The sequence below is a fragment of the Prionailurus viverrinus genome, chromosome D3 (genome assembly GCF_022837055.1).
Source record: "Prionailurus viverrinus isolate Anna chromosome D3, UM_Priviv_1.0, whole genome shotgun sequence".
NCBI classification, from domain to species: Eukaryota; Metazoa; Chordata; class Mammalia; order Carnivora; family Felidae; genus Prionailurus; species Prionailurus viverrinus.
The window spans coordinates 3073269-3090326 of record NC_062572.1 but is presented as its reverse complement, the minus strand read 5'-3'; the positions used below and the strand labels follow the sequence as shown (position 1 = coordinate 3090326).

At 54.2% G+C, this 17058-nt stretch overlaps 1 protein-coding gene across 1 annotated transcript in view; it reads right to left on the bottom strand.

The window, feature by feature from the left end:
• The window catches only part of TMEM132D (transmembrane protein 132D), a 563851-nt gene that overhangs the window by 69654 nt on the left and 477139 nt on the right, over window positions 1-17058 (bottom strand). Inside the window, exon 5 of the mRNA XM_047828139.1 lies at window positions 15505-15648. Coding sequence (XP_047684095.1) covers window positions 15505-15648 — 144 coding nt within the window. The remainder of the gene's footprint in view (window positions 1-15504; window positions 15649-17058) is intronic.

The window sequence follows — 17058 nt, the reverse complement described above, 5'->3', positions numbered from 1 at the left end:
ACCTAAGTATTTAATCCATTTTGACACGAGATTTTTACGTATTGCAAAATATGAGGTAAATCACGCACTTGTCACACGCTACGTATTGAACAACTACTGTCCATCTACTGTAAATCATCAGCTGCTCCTCTGGGTTTCCGGGCCCTCCAGCCCGAGAGTGCCTCTTTACTCCACTTCTTCCCGGGTGCACGGCTAGCCTCCCTGTCAGGTAAGTCCTCAACCAACTTGTCCACCTAGAGAGTCCGTGATTTTCGGTAGGCAGGACGGTGTGACTGAGCCGTAGTGAATGGAACACATCCAACCAGCGTCGTGCATGATTCTCCAGGCGGCTCTCCATCCCGGAGAGCTGGGCAATAGAGTAGCCACAGGGTGGCAGGAGCCTGGGTCCCCGAATCGCCTCGGGGTGGGGGGTGGGGGGTGGGGCAGGGCAGGTGATGTTGGCTGTTGCACAAAGAGAAATGGGTCCTGAGTGTGTTAAAGTCTCACTCGTTACAACAGCGGGCCTCCCTCTAACCAGTGCAGTGGGAGGAGGGCAGGTGGTGGGGCGCTAAGGAGCCTCACGGTCTTGGAGGTAAAACGAAGCAGGGGGGATTTGGACAAGGTGTCGGGGAAGCAGTGGTGCTGAGGGAGGGCCGTCGGGGGTGGGTGTGCGCAGTGGAAGTCGGGGACAGTGCTACTTAAAAGTTACTTAAAAATCAGCTCAGGTAGTAAACCTCCATCACCATCGTTAAACCAGAGCCACTGAATTTTTAAAATAGTAAGAGACCCGGCTGTGCAAAGCGAGCGTGGTTTGTGCTGTCACACGGACACAGTTGGAAGTGACAGGCCGCTGTTCTCCCCTCTCTGCCCCTCGGAAGCGATGGAACTTGACGTGTTTCTTCTCCCGCACAGTCGTCTCCCTGCCAGCGTGAGGCAGAGCGACCGCGCGCTTCAGTGACGAGGCTCCTGTGCTCACCGATGAAGGGTAAGCCCACTTCTGGCAGCGGGCTCGCCAGTGGACATCTGCCCACTTAACCAAGTCCTAGGTCAAAGCGGGATCTTCTGAGCATGGCGCACGACCTTTACTGCTGCTGTATATCCGCCCACCTCCGACCCACATTACTCTTTATCAAGAAGCTTCTTTACCTCTTCTTTACCCTAAGTGCTTTTTCAACTGAGTCTGTTCCCAAGAAAGAACAGGCAGGACAAGCACAGTGACTGCGTCAGACATACGTCCCTCTGACAGACCTCAGAGTATAATCCTCCTGATACAGAGGATGTTCTTGTCGCCGTCTTGACAAACGTGGCGAATTACGCCTGAGCAAATACTACGTGAAAGTACCCAGGACACGCGGCTTCCTTAACACCACGCAGCTCGGTGAGCGAGCCCTGGGGGCCTTCAGAAATCAGGACCGTGTCCTTTCTAGGTCTCACCTGGGGGGTGATTTTTTCCTCTGGAAACAATTAAATCGTAGGTTGTCATTCAGTAAGACGCTGCTTTGGGGTCTCTGACCCACAGAAACACATCGATGTTCGCCGCTCAGGTTTTGGCTGTGCTTAGAAATCTCCCCCTGAGTGTGAGGTCCCCCTAAATATGAGGTCCCCCTAAATATGAGGTCCACTCTTGCTCCATGAGGCAGTTCCTGCTTGGCCCATCTCTGGGGTGACCACACATGTGGTTTGTCTAGGACAGGACAGCTGTGCGCCTCTACTCGCGAATAATGTCTCCTTTGATTCTAAAAAGTGACCTAGTGGGAGGAAGATACTAAATTATATTCCACTCGGAAATGGCCCATTGGCTGCTCCCATCACAGGATCCCTCAGCCTCTGAGGCTGTGAATGGCGTGTCTGCGCTGTTGCAACCCCCTTTATCCTCCTGCCCCCCACGAACCTGCTTCTTTCCAAGTTCGGTATTCGTGACTGTCCCCAAATCCGACCGAGCCGGGAGCCTGGGCACCATCCGTGGACTCGGCTATATCACCTGCCCCTTCTCGCTGGCGGTACGTACCCATTTAATCCCTCGCTGTGGCCTACGTCCACTTTCCCTCTGCAACCCCCGCCACGATGTTAGGTTATCACTCTTCATGTCCTGCCTTGCCCGACACGTGGCCCCTTCTGCCTTCCAGTCCCTGTGGTGCAGCCAGAGGGACGTCCCTACAACACGCGCGCTGCTTGTGCCACTCCAAGCGGGCGGACGGGACCCCGAGAGTCTCAGCGTGGCGAATGGATGGACCGCGTCCACGCTCTCGTGACTTCGAGCTTCCCCCATCAGGAGCTGGCGTCTGTTTCCTACCGCGTGAACTGGGGCATCGAGACGTGCTGGCCAGCAGAGCTGAGCGGCTCTGAGACCAGAGGCCGCAAGAGACTTTGTGCGTGTTCCCCCTTCTCTTAGACCCCGCCACGGCCCAGGTGGCCTGCTGGGGGATGTGATTCGTGCGGCCGGGGCATCTCCGACCGCCAGCCCCAGCTGACGTCCGTCCCGGCTCGGCCAGCCCTGCGGCCCTCCAGCGGGCCCCGGGTGCACGAACCAGCTGGGCTCAGCTGAGGCCAGCATCACTGCCCGGCGGACCACAGGCTTCTCAGGGAAACCAGTGAGGACTTTACGATCGTTACTTCTTATGATTTTTGCTAGGTAGTGTCACTGTGGCAACAGAGGACAGCTACACACGGGGGCTCCAGCACGTGGGTTTCATGAGCCCCCACCCACGGACATGTCTCTGGTCCCCAAACGGGGGCGACTCTGCTCCCAGAAGACGGTCAGCAATGACCAGAGATGTTGATCAGCTGTCACCTACGGGCATCTCGCAACCCCAGGCCGGCGTCACCTCCTACCCTTTCAACGGCCACGCTTCAGACCCTACGGCACACGGCGGCCCTCGGTTCTAGCATTCTCCCTTGGGTTCCCTCTGCCTGGGAAGACTCACCCAGTCTCTCCTGCGGCCCCTTCAATCCACAACTCTGACGCCACCTCCTCCAGGAAGCCTTCCCACACTCCCCTTACCAGAGGCAAGTCCCTCCTCGGTGAGCTGAAGTACCTCCCATGACACCCATCACCTTGCACTGTGATGACGTGTCTGTTCCCAGTACTGAGCTACTCCTGGGTCTATAGAGAACGTATCTGGGGTGCTAACCAGACAGAGAGAGGGAGGCAGGGAGGCAGACTGAGATGGAGACAGAGAAAGAGAGAGACAGACACAGAGAGAGAGAGAGAGAGAGAGAGAGACAGAGATAAAGAGAGGGACAGAGACAGAGAGAAGTTTCAGCCTCTATGAGCTCCTCCAGAACTTTGAAACCAGAAACCCTGGAAAACAGGTAAATGTCGTATCCCCCACGAGACAGGGTGGGCTTAAGTACCAAGCTGGATCCTGGCTCACGGCACACACCATTCTGAGTGCTGAGACCACCCACCCTCCCGAAGGACGCACAGCGCTGCTCGGCTGCAAGAGAGCCAACACTGTCCGCCCCTCGCTGGTCAGCCAAGGGCTGGGCCTCCAGGCCCGGAGGGGCTGTCCCACTGGGCGAAGCCAGTGCTCCTGACAGAGAACCATCTGCGGCCTTCGGTTCCCCACGAGGAAGGAGAAAAGCCCCTGAGAGGTTACCGCCCGACGGAAGCCAGGGGAAGGACGCCCCGAAGAGGCACCCAAGCGTCTGGATGTGTCGAAGCCATCATCCGTCACAAAGCCAGCGGCTTGTGACCTGCCATCCCAAAGTTGGGGAGCCCCCGGACAACAAAGGGCCCCGGGCTGCTCGGAGATGACAGAAGCGAGAATAAACAGACGGCCTGATGCGGAAACTTTCACGTCTGCACCTGCTGGCCAGTAAGGAAAACAGTCCCCGCTCGGGCCTCAAGAACGAAAGCCCAAAGGGGAGATGATGCTGGAACTCTGCACAAGGGCCCGAGACCAGCTCTGGGCAAGGGGGACACACCCGGGACCTGGACACGGCCCCCGTGGGGCCCTCGCGAGGCCCGGCAAAAGGGAAGTATTGCAGGGACCAGGGGCTGACCAACAGCCCGGCCATCCACAGGGATCAAGAAAACACGTGGAGGGAGGCTGTGTGTGGCCATGGGCCACAGGCTCCTATCTTGTCACCTACAAATCGAGAGAGAAGGCTGTGTGTCCCGTGCCACCACCTAAACATCAGAAGAACACGTCTCGTCAGCGGAGATGTTGGCGAGGTGGCCCGGGACGACGTGTCCCCAAAGACGTCAGCACACGGATGCCGGCACCTGTGAACACATCAGGGAAGTAAGGTCGTGGATGGAGCCATGCTTGCTCAGCAGCTGACCCTCAGATGCACAGATGTCCCGGGCTGCTCGGTGGACCCAGTGCGGTCAGAGGGAGGGGCGGCGGGGAGAGAAGGGGAATTGTCAGACTCGCGACCTCGGTAACACAACAGTGGGAAGAGCCACACTGCAGGCTTTGGACACGGAGGAAGGGGCCACGGGCCCGGGGACGTGGGTGGTTTTCACCGTACTTTTTCAAAGGCATTTAAAACTTCACAGGATTTAAAAACTTTCAGCATCTGGGGCGCCTGGGTGGCTCAGTTGGTTAGGCGTCTGACTTTGACTCAGGTCACGATCTCGTGGTCTTTGAGTTCAAGCCCTGCGTCCGGCTCTGTGCTGGCAGCTCGGATCCTGGCTTCAGATTCTGTGTCTCCCTCTCTCTCTGTCCCTCCCCCACTCACATTCTGTCTCTGTATCTCAATAATAAATAAACGTTAAAAAAAAAAAACTTTCAGCATCTTTGGCATTTTAAGTAACAAGCCTCTGCCTTGTGCCTTCAGACACCCCTTCCGTAAGGATCCTGGAAAGTAACAAAACACCTTTAAAAAAAGTCACTTGCCCAAAGCGCAATTTACGAGCCCAGGACTGTGCTCCTGAGGGACAATGGTGCTGCTCAGTTCCGGGAGTGTCCTCTCTCCCTCCCGCCCTCCCTCCCTCTCACCCTGCCGTGCTACGAAATCAATGTAAAAATCGATGACGAATTAAATCTGATGACACATTAAAAATTGATCTATTCTTTTATCTTTGTAAGTATTAGACATATTTCATTATTTTATTTAACCAATTTGATTATACTTTATTATTTTGGTATTACTGCTCTCATCATCCCGCGTGGTTTCACACGGTTTGCTTTCACGGAGAGAGAGCACTGCAATAACCCTGGCTTCAATATGAAACATTTTTTTCTGTGGCTTTTTACCCCAGCTTTAATGAGATATAATTGACATAGAATACCGTGTGATCGTACAACACGGTGATTTGACCCATGTAGCTTTTGTGAAACGGTCCCCGCGACAAGGTTAGCACCTCCTTCACTGCGGTGAGAAAATGTAGGTAGGCTCTGCTCTCTTGGCGGCTTCCCAGTCCCAGTGCATAAGGCAGGACTGTGAACTCGGGCCCCCGTGCTGAACCTCAGATTCCCAGAACCTATCCATCTTGTCACTTGTGTGCCCTTTGACCCACAGCCTTCGAAGGGGGAAAAGTGACGGAAACAGATTCTGCCCTGGAACCGTCCCGAAAGGACGCCGCCCTACAGACCCCTTGATGTTAGTCCGCTGAGACCCATGCTGGTCTTCGAACCTACAAACCGCAGCATGATAGACGCGTACTGTTTCGGGCCAATACGCTCGTGGTACTTTCCACAGCAGCCGTGCAGAACCAACACAGATCGCAAGGGGGTCCACACAGCAGCAGCCGGGCCTGCCACCACCTCCTGGCCTCACCGCCCCAGCCCCGGGCACCGCAGAAGGCACGGTCCTGCCTCTCTGGCTGCCCCCTCATGTGTATCGCATGTGCCTGCCCCACACGGTGCCTCCCACCCTCTGCCCCCCCTGCTGCTCTTCTGGCTCCCACACATACCATGCAGCTCCCACCCGAGAGCCCTCTCCCTGCTGTTCCTCCTCCCCCAAACACTCTTCCTTCCTGCCCACCCTCCCTGGGGACTCGTTCCCTCCTCCTCTGGGCCTGGGCCCAAGGTCCCCTTCTCAGTGAGGCAACTACACTCTTATATGAATACACACATGTATGTGCACACACACACACACACACCTTGCTGGGAAGGCACAGAGGAGGAAGGCAGACGAATACACATATATGTATAATTATAATTATATTATATGTTATATTACATATTGCAATTATATGTAATTATAATGTATTTTTCTGTTTAAGATTGTATAAGAAGACTTTATATATTCTATTACACATAGGAGAATATACATATAAAACTTTCATATAAAATGTAAGGCACAGAGGAGGAAAAGAGAAGCATATATATTCTAATATTATGTATTAGAATATATATTATATATTCTATAATTCTATATAATTCTATATATTACATATTCTAATATATTCTAATATTATGTATTAGAATATATGTATTATAATTATATTCAAACATATAATTATATGTTTTATTCTATTTCAAATTGTGTAAGAAGGTTATATATATTCTATTATATATAGGAGAATATATGTGAAACTTTCATATAAAATGTAAGGCACAGAGGAGGAAAAGAGAAGCATATGTATATATATTCTTATATATAAGGTTCTATAAGAAGGTTTTATATATTCTGTTTTATATAGGAGAATATATGTGAAACTATTATACAGGAGATACATGATAATAAAATACATATGTGAAAAAGTATGCATGTATAGGATATACAGAATAGTAAAAATATTTTTTCCTCCTCTGTAAAGGAAACTACACGTACGAAACTCTATATAGACTTATATAAGTAGATAGCTTATATATGCGGTATATATTAATGTGCAGATGACTAACATGTAAACAGGATATATTCTCCCTCCCCTGTATATACATCCTGTTTTCTTCCTCTGTGGAGGACGCTACATATACATGAAATGATATATATGGGATATATTCTGTCTACATTTGAAGCTATTTATATAGGTATATGTATATGAAAATACCTATTTTCCGTTTGTATGAAGAAAAAAATTATTCACATATTTATGAAAAAATATGACATAGGATACTATATATGTATCTCCTATACTTGTATAGATAGGATTTCCTATTTTCCTTGTCACGAGGGCAGGAATTTTGTTTTGTCCATGGCTCAGTCTACAGCACCTGGAACCGTGTCCTGTATGCCATCAGAAATTCAGTGAATATTTGTTGAATAAGTTATGTTTATACTTAAGACTCTTTGTTAGACTGTTTATAAACATTTTAGTATGGTTTTAATTTTGAACTCTGTATGGGAGCCTCCATAGTATCTTCTGAACTTTGGGTCTCTAAAATCTTCATGTGTTTTGGAAAAAGAGTATTTCCATGTAGAGAGGTGGCCAAATATTACCCCGGGCTGGGCCTCCCCTGTGTCCTGCCACAACATGACTTGTGTCTAAGCCTGCCGGAGAGGCCTCTCTGGAATAGACCCCTGGACCCTCCATCGTGGTGGCCTTTTGTCTCAAGAAATGTTACTCAGAGGCCTGAGGGTCCACATTTGGGACGAGGGACCAGGCTGATTCTCTCACGGACTGAGCCCACCGCCTCCAACGTGAGAAATCTGGTTTTACCAGTGTAGAACTGCCTCGGAACTCGGGTGTTCCTTTTGGTCAGAAACACACATTGTACCTCCTGGTATGTTCTTTCTCTCTCTTCTTGGATTAAAGACCTTTCCCTCAGGGAAAGACAGCAGAAGCTTTCTGTGACTCACCCTAAAATTAAACTCAAGACTCAATGTCAAGCTCTTGGGAGACAGGAACTCACAAGACTCTGAAAGAAAATAATAATAAAAAAATCCCTTTGGACAAGTACAGTCTCTAATTTTGGTTTCTGCATGTACATTTTTTGCCACCTTTTCCTTTCTCTTAATTTAACTCTGTAGAAGCAGCTGACAAGGGTGTGCTACTGGGTTGGTACTAATTATCTATTAGATAATTAGCTCATTAATGAGAGTCTCTGCTGTCCGTTCAGGTTTGCAACACAGCAGGTGTATTGTCAGCTCAGATACATTCAAAATGTGATGTTCAAGGGAAGCCTGAGTGGCTCAGTCGGATGAGCATCCGACTCTGGCTTAGGTCACGGTCTCACCGTTCAGGGGTTCCAACTCTGAGCTGGGCTCTGTGCTGTCAGTGCAGAACCCACTTTGGATCCTCTGTCCTCCTCTCTCTCTGCCCCTCCCCTGCTTTCCCTCTCTCGCTCTCTCTCTCTCTCTGTCAAAAATACACATTTTTTAAAAACGGGATGTTCAAGCGGGCCTCTGCATGCCTCGTTTCAGCACCAGTGAAGGTTTGACTCCTAAATCGTCAGGCAAGATAACAAAACAAAAAACAAACCACTACCATTCTAAGGCTGGGTTTTAAAAAAACATAATACAAAGGCTTTGTGCCAACCACGCACATTCTGTACATACCACTCACTGCTTAACTGTCTGGGTGCTGAGTGAGGATTTAAAATGAGTCACAACCTGCATCTCATGCCCTAATGCACCTGTTGTCGGTATGTTTTCCTTCTTCCTAGAACAGTGTGTTTGTAGTCACAGAGCGAGTCGGATAAATGACTTCCATCACAGAAATGGAGGGGAATTAGCCAGGCTCACCCTTACAGGAATGTTAGAATCCTGGAAGGTACTACACCTGCAATTCCAGCTGCTGCCACCAGGTGGTGCCCGTCAGGTAACCCGCGGTTCATACCCAAAAAGAAAAACAAAACTCACAATTTCAGACTTTAAACTATATTACAAAGCTGTAGTCATCAGAGCGAGAGTCTGGGTCCATCCAGGTGGGCCTCTACCGCCTCCAGCTGATGCCTCCAGGTGTGCCCAGCTGACAGCTCCCGAGCATTCGGCGAACAATACATCCAAAACCCAAATTTACTAAAGGAGCCCATTAAACACAACGTATGTGTGTTAACGATGTCCATTTAGCCAGAACTATCCCAGAACGGTAAAGGAGGCTGTGATACTTTATAGCTCACTGGATGTTTCTCAATGCTGAAATACAAATCTAGGTTTATTCTCCCGTCATTCATTCAGCAAATAATTACTCAGGAACTGCCATGTGCCAGGCCTGCGGTTTAGTCCGGGAACCCAGAAATGCGCTCGATGGGTCCCCAGTGTAGGATTTCTGCAAATCCATCAGAGATGCCCACACACAGACAACTCAGGGTAAGAGTGGTCCAAGCCCAGGATGGTCACGTCTTACCTAAAGAAAGGTCAGTCACCTGCAGTGAAAATTACTCTTGCAAATCTTTTAAATTGAAACCCTTTTGGCCACGAATGCTTTGTTTGACTTCTAAAGTCTGACTTTTGCCATTGTAATCCTTAAAACCTTGGAAGTAACGGTGCACGGTCCTCCTGCTGAATCTAATCACCTACACGGTGTCTGCAAAAGGGACACTTGGCCCATAGCCTCCTGTTCCCATTGAAGCTTCAGAGAATCCCAATTAACGATACATTTCACATAGGAAACGGGAAGTATGGAATAGTAATCAGGCCGATCCCTGTCCTGCTTACCTCACCCCTGCTCCTGGCCTTTCCATCCAGAATGTTCTCTCTCGACAGCCTTCTAAACATACTTTACTCCTTTTGAACTGGACCAACAGAGCTGTTTTCATACGGTTCTAAATACCATCCATCAACTCACTATCCCTATCCCTACTCCCTCCTGGGGCCCGGAGGGTGGGCCATCCACCGTGTTCGGGATGTTTTTGCTTTTTTATACGAAGGTCCAGGGAGATCCCACTGCACAGTCAGTAAACAGGCATCTCCCACGTACTGAATTTTTCCTACTGGAGAGAAGTTTGTCTCTGACATCAGCATCCTCTGTGTGGCGGCCCAGAGAGATGATGCTCTCTGCCCACGTTCGCGGTACAACTTCCTAGCTAAGGGCCTTCCTTTCCGCAGCTCCTGGCAGAGGGCCCACGAGATGCTCCAGGCACTGGGGGACCAGCGATGACCCAGCCTGCAAGCCCCTGTCCTCGGAGAGGCGGACAGCGAACAAACGGACAAGGGAAGATACAGTAAGACAATGGGGGTACGTTCCACGAAGAACAGTAAGTCCGAGAAGGGGGTGGAGACGGGTGGGAGCCACGCCCTGGAGGAAGCAGGCGGTGACCGGGTGTGCCTCTGGCAGAGGACAGGACAGCAGTGCGGCTGAGGGGAGAGTACGGAAATGAAGTCAGGGAGGGAGGGTGCGGGGCGGAGGGTGGGGAGAGGGCCGGCCGGCTGTAAGGAAATGCAGCCTTTTCTCCGAGGGGGAGGGGAAGCCACAAGAGGGTCTTGAGGGCACAGTGATGCGTGGCGATGCGCGCTTCTAAAGGGATGCCTTCGCTGCTGGCTGAGAAGAGAGTGTGGGGCACAGGACAAAGCCGAGGGCAGCGACCAGGGAGGAGGCTTGAGGAAAGTCCGCTTCACCCCCCGAACCCGGCTCCGCTCAGCCAGTTACAGATGGAGAGAATCTGTGCCACATTCTCCAGGCTCACAGTTTAGGGACAGGCATCGTCCTACTCACAAGACGAGCAGACGGCCAATCAGAACGACTGTAAGGTGCAGAAGCAGACCTGCCACGGGAACGTCATCACACCCACTTCCCGAGGAAGAAACCGAGGAACAGAGAGAGACTACGTATCTAGTGCTGGTTCTCATCTAGAAGTATCGGGGCCAGGATTTAAATCCAGGCAACCTGGCTCAAGAGCCTGCGCCCTCAAGAGCCCCACACGCTCTTTCCGCAAGGCGAGTGAGGTAGGACGCAGTCACAGCTGCGCCCCCCAGTCCGCCGCAGGCCCCACCCCTCCCTGCTGTTCACACTCGTGTTATCTCCTGGATCTGTAGTCTGCTGGGTTTGTGATCCCTGGTCTCCGCATTCTGGGACCCCTCACGTACATTCTACGCAAGTAGGGGTCGCGGTATGTGGTTTCCTTCTCGGTCTGGGAGGACGAAGGGGTGCTGTCTCTTATGCCCACGCTGGCAGCGTCGTGAGGCGTTTCCGGGCCAATGTCTCAGCACAACAGAAACACGTGCCGAATTCTACTGGTGATGTCTGCCAGGGGGCTGGCGCTGTCCTAGGCTAACCCGGGATGTGGGGCCAGGCTGATCCCCACCACGGACGCATCTTGCCCCCTCTCCCCAGAAGGCAGAATCTCAGCTTGTCCTGATTTTTCCTATCACGGAGGAAAGTGACCCAAGCAAGTCCATTCTGACGGAAATGTCTGGAAACTGATACATACAGCGTCTCCCAGGAGTATATTTGCTTTAACAAAGAATCGCAGGGAGGTGTTCACGCTCAATCCCACAGCAAGACATCTTGCCAGAAGGACGGTAACCATCCATGGAGGAGTTATTTCTGGCCAGGAGCGCAGGGTCTGAGGGCGCCCGGAGAGTAATCGCCCGCGGAGGAGAGGCCCGCGTGGAGCCCCTGAGCAGAGATCCGTAAGCCTCTCTGTAGGAAACGGATGGTGAGGGCACCAGGCCCTGCAGCCCTACGGCCCTACTGCTCCCTCACTGCCACTCCACTCGGCCACGGCAGCGCAACAGCAGCCACGGAAATAATACACGAATGGGCATTCCCGGCTGGCTGCCATGGCGGGAATCGTCCGCCAAACCCTGTCCTGACGGATGAGTGATAGAGGCGGGAAGGGAACGGGTCTTGGGTACCATGGCAACGGGCCCCACGAATCTTGGTTTCTGAAGACGTGTCAAAATTCTGCGTGTTCAGAGCGGCGTGTCCGGAGACGGCCACGGGGAGCCTCCTACCACAACCCATCCGCACGCCTAGAAGCCGTTAAGACGGTACATTCTATGCTCTGTGTATCCTGCCACCGTTTTACAAACCCCTCTCTCTGGGTTCCCTTATGCAGAAACAGATAATACTTCTTTCACGGCATTGTTGTGAGCATCAAAGGGGTGGACGCTGGGCTGCGGTGTCCGGACTGAGCGACACACACTCAGACGCTATTTCTGTTATTATTGGCGCGACACGGGCTGCCTACACGTGACCCGGGGCGGAAGCCAAGGGCGCCCCAAGCGCGTTGTATATTAGAAACTGACAGACACGGGGGAAAACAGTTGGAACCTAGGAGACCGGCTTGTGCATGGGGAAGGCAAATGCTTCCTATAAACCCAAACATCGAATTGCAATCAAGGAATCACAAAAAGCTGACACTAGGAAGGAAGTCAGTTTCAGGCAAGGAACACCATTATTTGGTGTCGAAAGAGATGACATTGAAGCAACAGCACCAGACGACCCCCAAGTCCCTGCCCACCGCCTCCGGGCTGTCTTCCATCATTCCTCTCCTGCCCCGCCTTCGTGTGCATCCCCGGCTCCCGCGGGTGGCTTCACCTCACTCTGCAGCTACGGACTCCATCCCGACGTGGGAGACGCCTTGTCTACAAGTGGACTGGCGGAGGGGTGTCCTGGGGGGTCCACCTGCTCCGAGACCCCGCTGCGCCCAGGAGCCTAAGAGGGGCCAGGTCACGGACACCAGCGCGTCCCCCCCACCAGGGCAGGACAGGATCGCGCTCGAGCCTGGCGGGGGACGGGGTTAGAGGTCGGGCTGCTTTCTGACGGCTCCTCCCTGCAGGGGACCCAGGAGCCGTCTCCAGCGGGACGGCAGAGACAGTGAGGAGCTTTAATCCCTGCTGCTGCCTGTTCCTTCGAGGGATACTTACGAGGCCATCTGGACAACCGAGCTGCCCTGCAGAGCAGAACTGCAGCCGGAGGGTAAAGACGGGATTAACGTGGGCCCTCCTGCTCGCGGCTCCCTGCGCTACTCGGTGACCGAACCCGGCAGTGCCCTGCAGGGCTGTGTACTGGCCCTGGCTCCCTCTGTTGGGGCCCACAGCCCCCGCCAGGAGGAGCCAAGCAGCAGGTGCACACCCAGCGCCATGCCGGGGGTGCCGACGGCCGGGTGGAGGGCCCCGCCCCTCCGGCCACTCTCCCGGCCTCCAGCTCGTCCACGAAGCTTGCTCAGTGTCCGGCCCCTCGCTTCCCCTGACAGAGGTCGGTAGCCGTCTTCTGCGGGAACCAACCCTGGGAGAACGGGCCGGGCCAGGTTACGCCCTGTTCCCAACGGGCACGTCTCTGCTGGACACACAAGGGTGGACCCTGAGCTGGGAAAAAACTGCAAGGTGGCGAGTCCAGCTGTGACGGAGGGGCCGAGTCCCCGGTCCCCACAAGGGACCGGCCAGTCCACTTTGGAGCTGCTCGCGAACGCCCAGAACCACAGTGGAGAAGAACAACTCGGCCCACGTCTTGGTGATGCTCCAGCAAATCCGTCTTTTTTTCCCACAGCCTGTGATGGACCAGCTGCCCATGGCACCACTTTGGGGATTCCTAAGATCCCCTCACCCCCAAAGCCCAGTCCCACGCAGTGGCAGGGTGGACGCATCTACAAAGCCTGTTCCCCTTCTGTGCCAACAGCACACAGAGCTGTCCTGGGGCCTCCCTTCCCTGCCTCTCCTCCGCGGATCACGTACTTTGGGGTGATCAGGCTTCGGACAGTTGGGGGGTCAGAGCCGCAGGCCGGGCTCAAGGATAAGGAGGACCACCTGGGTGGGTCCCAAGAAAGCAGGTGCCAGGACGGGCCCAGAAGGTCTGCCTGGGATTCGAGCCACAGGGTGGCCTCTGGGAGCAAAGCCATACAGGACGGAGCTCTGTCTCCAGGTGGGGGTTGGGAGAGACAGAGACAGAGAGACAGAGAGAGAGACAGAAAGAGACAGAGAGACAGAGGCAGAGACAGATGCAGAGTAAGAAGGACAGAGAGACAGAGAGAGAGACAGAGACAGGGAGACAGGGAGACAGAGAGTGAGAGAGACAGACACACAGAGAGAGACAGAAAGAGACAGAGACAGAGAGATACAGAACAACAGAGAAAGAGATACAGAGACAGAGAGACAGAGAGAAACAGAGACAGAGTCAGAGAAACAGAGACAGAGAGAGACAGAAAAGAGAAAGAGACAGAGACAGAGACACAGAGAGATACAGAGAAACAGAGAGAAAGAGACACAGACACAGAGAGAGAGGAAGGGAGGGGTGGGAATGTTCTCATGATACCTTCTGAGAGGTTTTATTTTATCTGAATAAAACCCCCCAAACTATCCCCGACTCTGGACTTCCCAATGACATCAGCCAGCAACACTTTTTGATTTTTTTTTCTAAACTGGAGTCGTTGTGGGTGGGATTTCCCGTCATTTCCAGACCCCAGGACTCACGACGGACGTGACCGCTGAAGTCTCCTGGCTCCTAAGCTGTGCCTCCGTCCGTGCGGCTTGAGATGCCCTTGGGACCCCGGGTTTCTGGGGGTGACTGCATGAGGCCCAGGATCACTCGGGTCGGTCTGGACCCTAGAGCATATGTGTAAGTGAGGACGGACTTCTTTGGTGACTGGTATCCCAAGCCTAACTCAGACCGCTGTGCACAAAAGGGATCCAAGTTCGGGAATGTTCAGGGCAAGCCTGGCTGGTCTGGCGGGACTCCAGCTCTCGGGCGCCCTCACAGGACCTGGCTTCCCTGCAGAGTGCCCCTGCCTTCTCTGTTGTTGGACGCCTCCCCGGCAGGTCCCTTCCTCGAGAAGGTGACTGCAGGAGATCTTGTCGGGAGGGGAAATCTGTCACAGGAGTTGCAGCCCGCGTCTCCAGGCTGCCTCCGTCGGCTGGGATTAGGACCCTGTCTCTCCCTGAGCCAGTGATGGGGTCCAGAGGGACACGCTGGGCTTTATGGCCACGCTGGGTCACTCTGGCACCAGAAGCTGGTGTGGGGACGGCACCGTTTGTTACATGGATTAAGTGCAAAGACAGAGAGGAACTTTCTGGAGAGCACGTTACTGTTATGGGAAGACGGGCAAGTGAGAGCTGGTGAGAACACGCACGGATGTCCTTCACGGGAGCCCGCAGCCCTCTCTGTGCACGGACGCGTCCTCACCGCCCTCCTTCCCACCGCCTCCGCTGCCCGCGATGTGCTGCCATATTTTGTTTCGTCTGGCCGACCGCGTGCAGAACCACCCTCAGTGTCTGAGAAGTGTTTCCACGATTCAGTGACACATTTTCCCTTCTAGCTGGTTACCGACCGCACGGTTCGCTCATTCATTCAACACACATTTGCTGAGCACGTCCTACGCGCCCAGGGTTGTAAGTGACGGGACAGAGCGGCGCAGGGAGGGAACCCGACGGCACTGCCCTCCCAGGGGGCACACGGAACACCCCCACTGACCTTGCTGTGAAGTCATCCCGGAGCACGGCCGCACCCCGGCCAGTCTGGGTCTGGCCCTCCTTCCCAGCCCCCACACCAGCCCCCCCCCCCCCCCGCCCCGCCACGGCCTCCCCAGGGGGCAGGAAGAGGCCCGAAGCACCTGGCAAACGCTGAAGGGCAGGAGCTTTGCAGACCAGGCTCAGCCTCCAGCGTGGGTTTGTACCCTGTTCTACTACTGTGCAGGGGAGGGTCTCCGGACCCCAGCGGTGCGGCAGCCAGGACGGGCCGGGAGGGGCCGGTGGTCACAGACACCGCCATGGCAGCGGAGTCCCGGGGAGGACAGGGAGGTGGCGACTTGCCTTGATGACATCCTCGTCGGACGACCTGCACTCCACAGACGTGAGCACATCCGTCACCGTGCCGTCTTCCTCCACCGAGACCACCTTCACCGGGACGGCCACCGTCTTCCCCGTGAGGATGGCCGTGTTCAGGATCTCCGCCTCCTGGAACAACAAACACACCTGCCCGTCACACACCTCCCGCTGGGCGGACCGCCTCCCCGCCACCCCTGCAAACGCCCCAGCGCCAGCGCCGCCCGGAGCCGACGGTCTCCCGTCACCCGGACGTCCACAGGGAGAGTGTGATGGAGAGGGATGTCACGTGCGGAGGGGCAGGGGCGCATCTGACGAACGTCACCAAGTGCCAGGAGCCGTTCATCTTAATTTTCAGATGAGACCAACAGGCATTCCTATTCTCTCCGTTTGGTAGATGGCACAGAGAAGTTGTGTCACTGGCCCGAGGTCACACAGCTAGGAAACAGTGAGGTGGGATCTGAAGCCAGGGAGTCCGGCAGCTCGGTCCCCGCGAGAGCTATTCCAGCAGGTCTGAACTCACACAACACGCGTCTGCCTTAAGCAGTGAGCTGTCCAAGGCGCCGTAACGGAGCTGAGATCACCTGCTTCCTACAGTGTGTGGGGGGCACGTGGACGCTGAGACCCTCACTCTCTGACTCTCCCACTCTGGCTGGCTCTCACCTCCTGTCCCTTTTCCGGGCTCTTGTTGGGTCCTGGCCCCTGTCCACATTTGTAGTGCCCTTGTGGCTCCAAGGACACACTCAGCCCCACCGATGTGACACTTGTGTGCAAAACACACACACGCACACACTCACCCAAACATGCCTTCTGCCTGATAACCATGTTTTTCAGCTCAGCTCAAGGGGTGTCCCGCGGGATGTCCCCGCCTGCCCTTGTTATTTGCTTTACCGAGCTCCCCGGAGCCTGGGAAACACAGGCACAGAATCTCCTCTGGGCACCTGTCACTGCTGCTGTCTCACTTGGGAGTCATTCAGTCGGACATCCCTCTTCTAGGCCACCGGGTCCACGGGGCTGGATGTGCCTTCTGCCCCCCCAGGGCCCGGCGCAGTGCTAAGCTATGGCGAGTGGTGCACGTCTTCAGAATGTACGGCTGAGGACTTCAACAGGAGGACTGCAATCCACAACCCCCTCCCTGTTCTCAGTCCTGCGCACGAACCCCGACCTGAGCAGTGGCCGTGCTCCACCCCTGTGACCAGTGCACCTGTGCCTTCTTCAGATACTCCTACAGGGCTCTGGGAGGCCACATGAGCCCATTTCTCAGATGGGGAAAACTGAGCTCCAAGAACCAGAAGTGGGTCTCCTTTCCCTCTGCGGGGACCGTCTCCTCCAATCACATGGCGATCAAAGTCCCCATGTAACCCGCAGCCTCTGTACAGCACACGTCCCGAGTTCCAGCCCACAGTGTCATTGACCACACGCGACGGCGTCCCCGAGAGGCGTCGTATCGGCGCGAATGCGGAGTTTCCTCTGTAGGTCCGACCTTGTCTGGCCCATCCTTGGTAGAGCCTGGGGGGCTGCTAGGAGGTACATCTCTGTCTC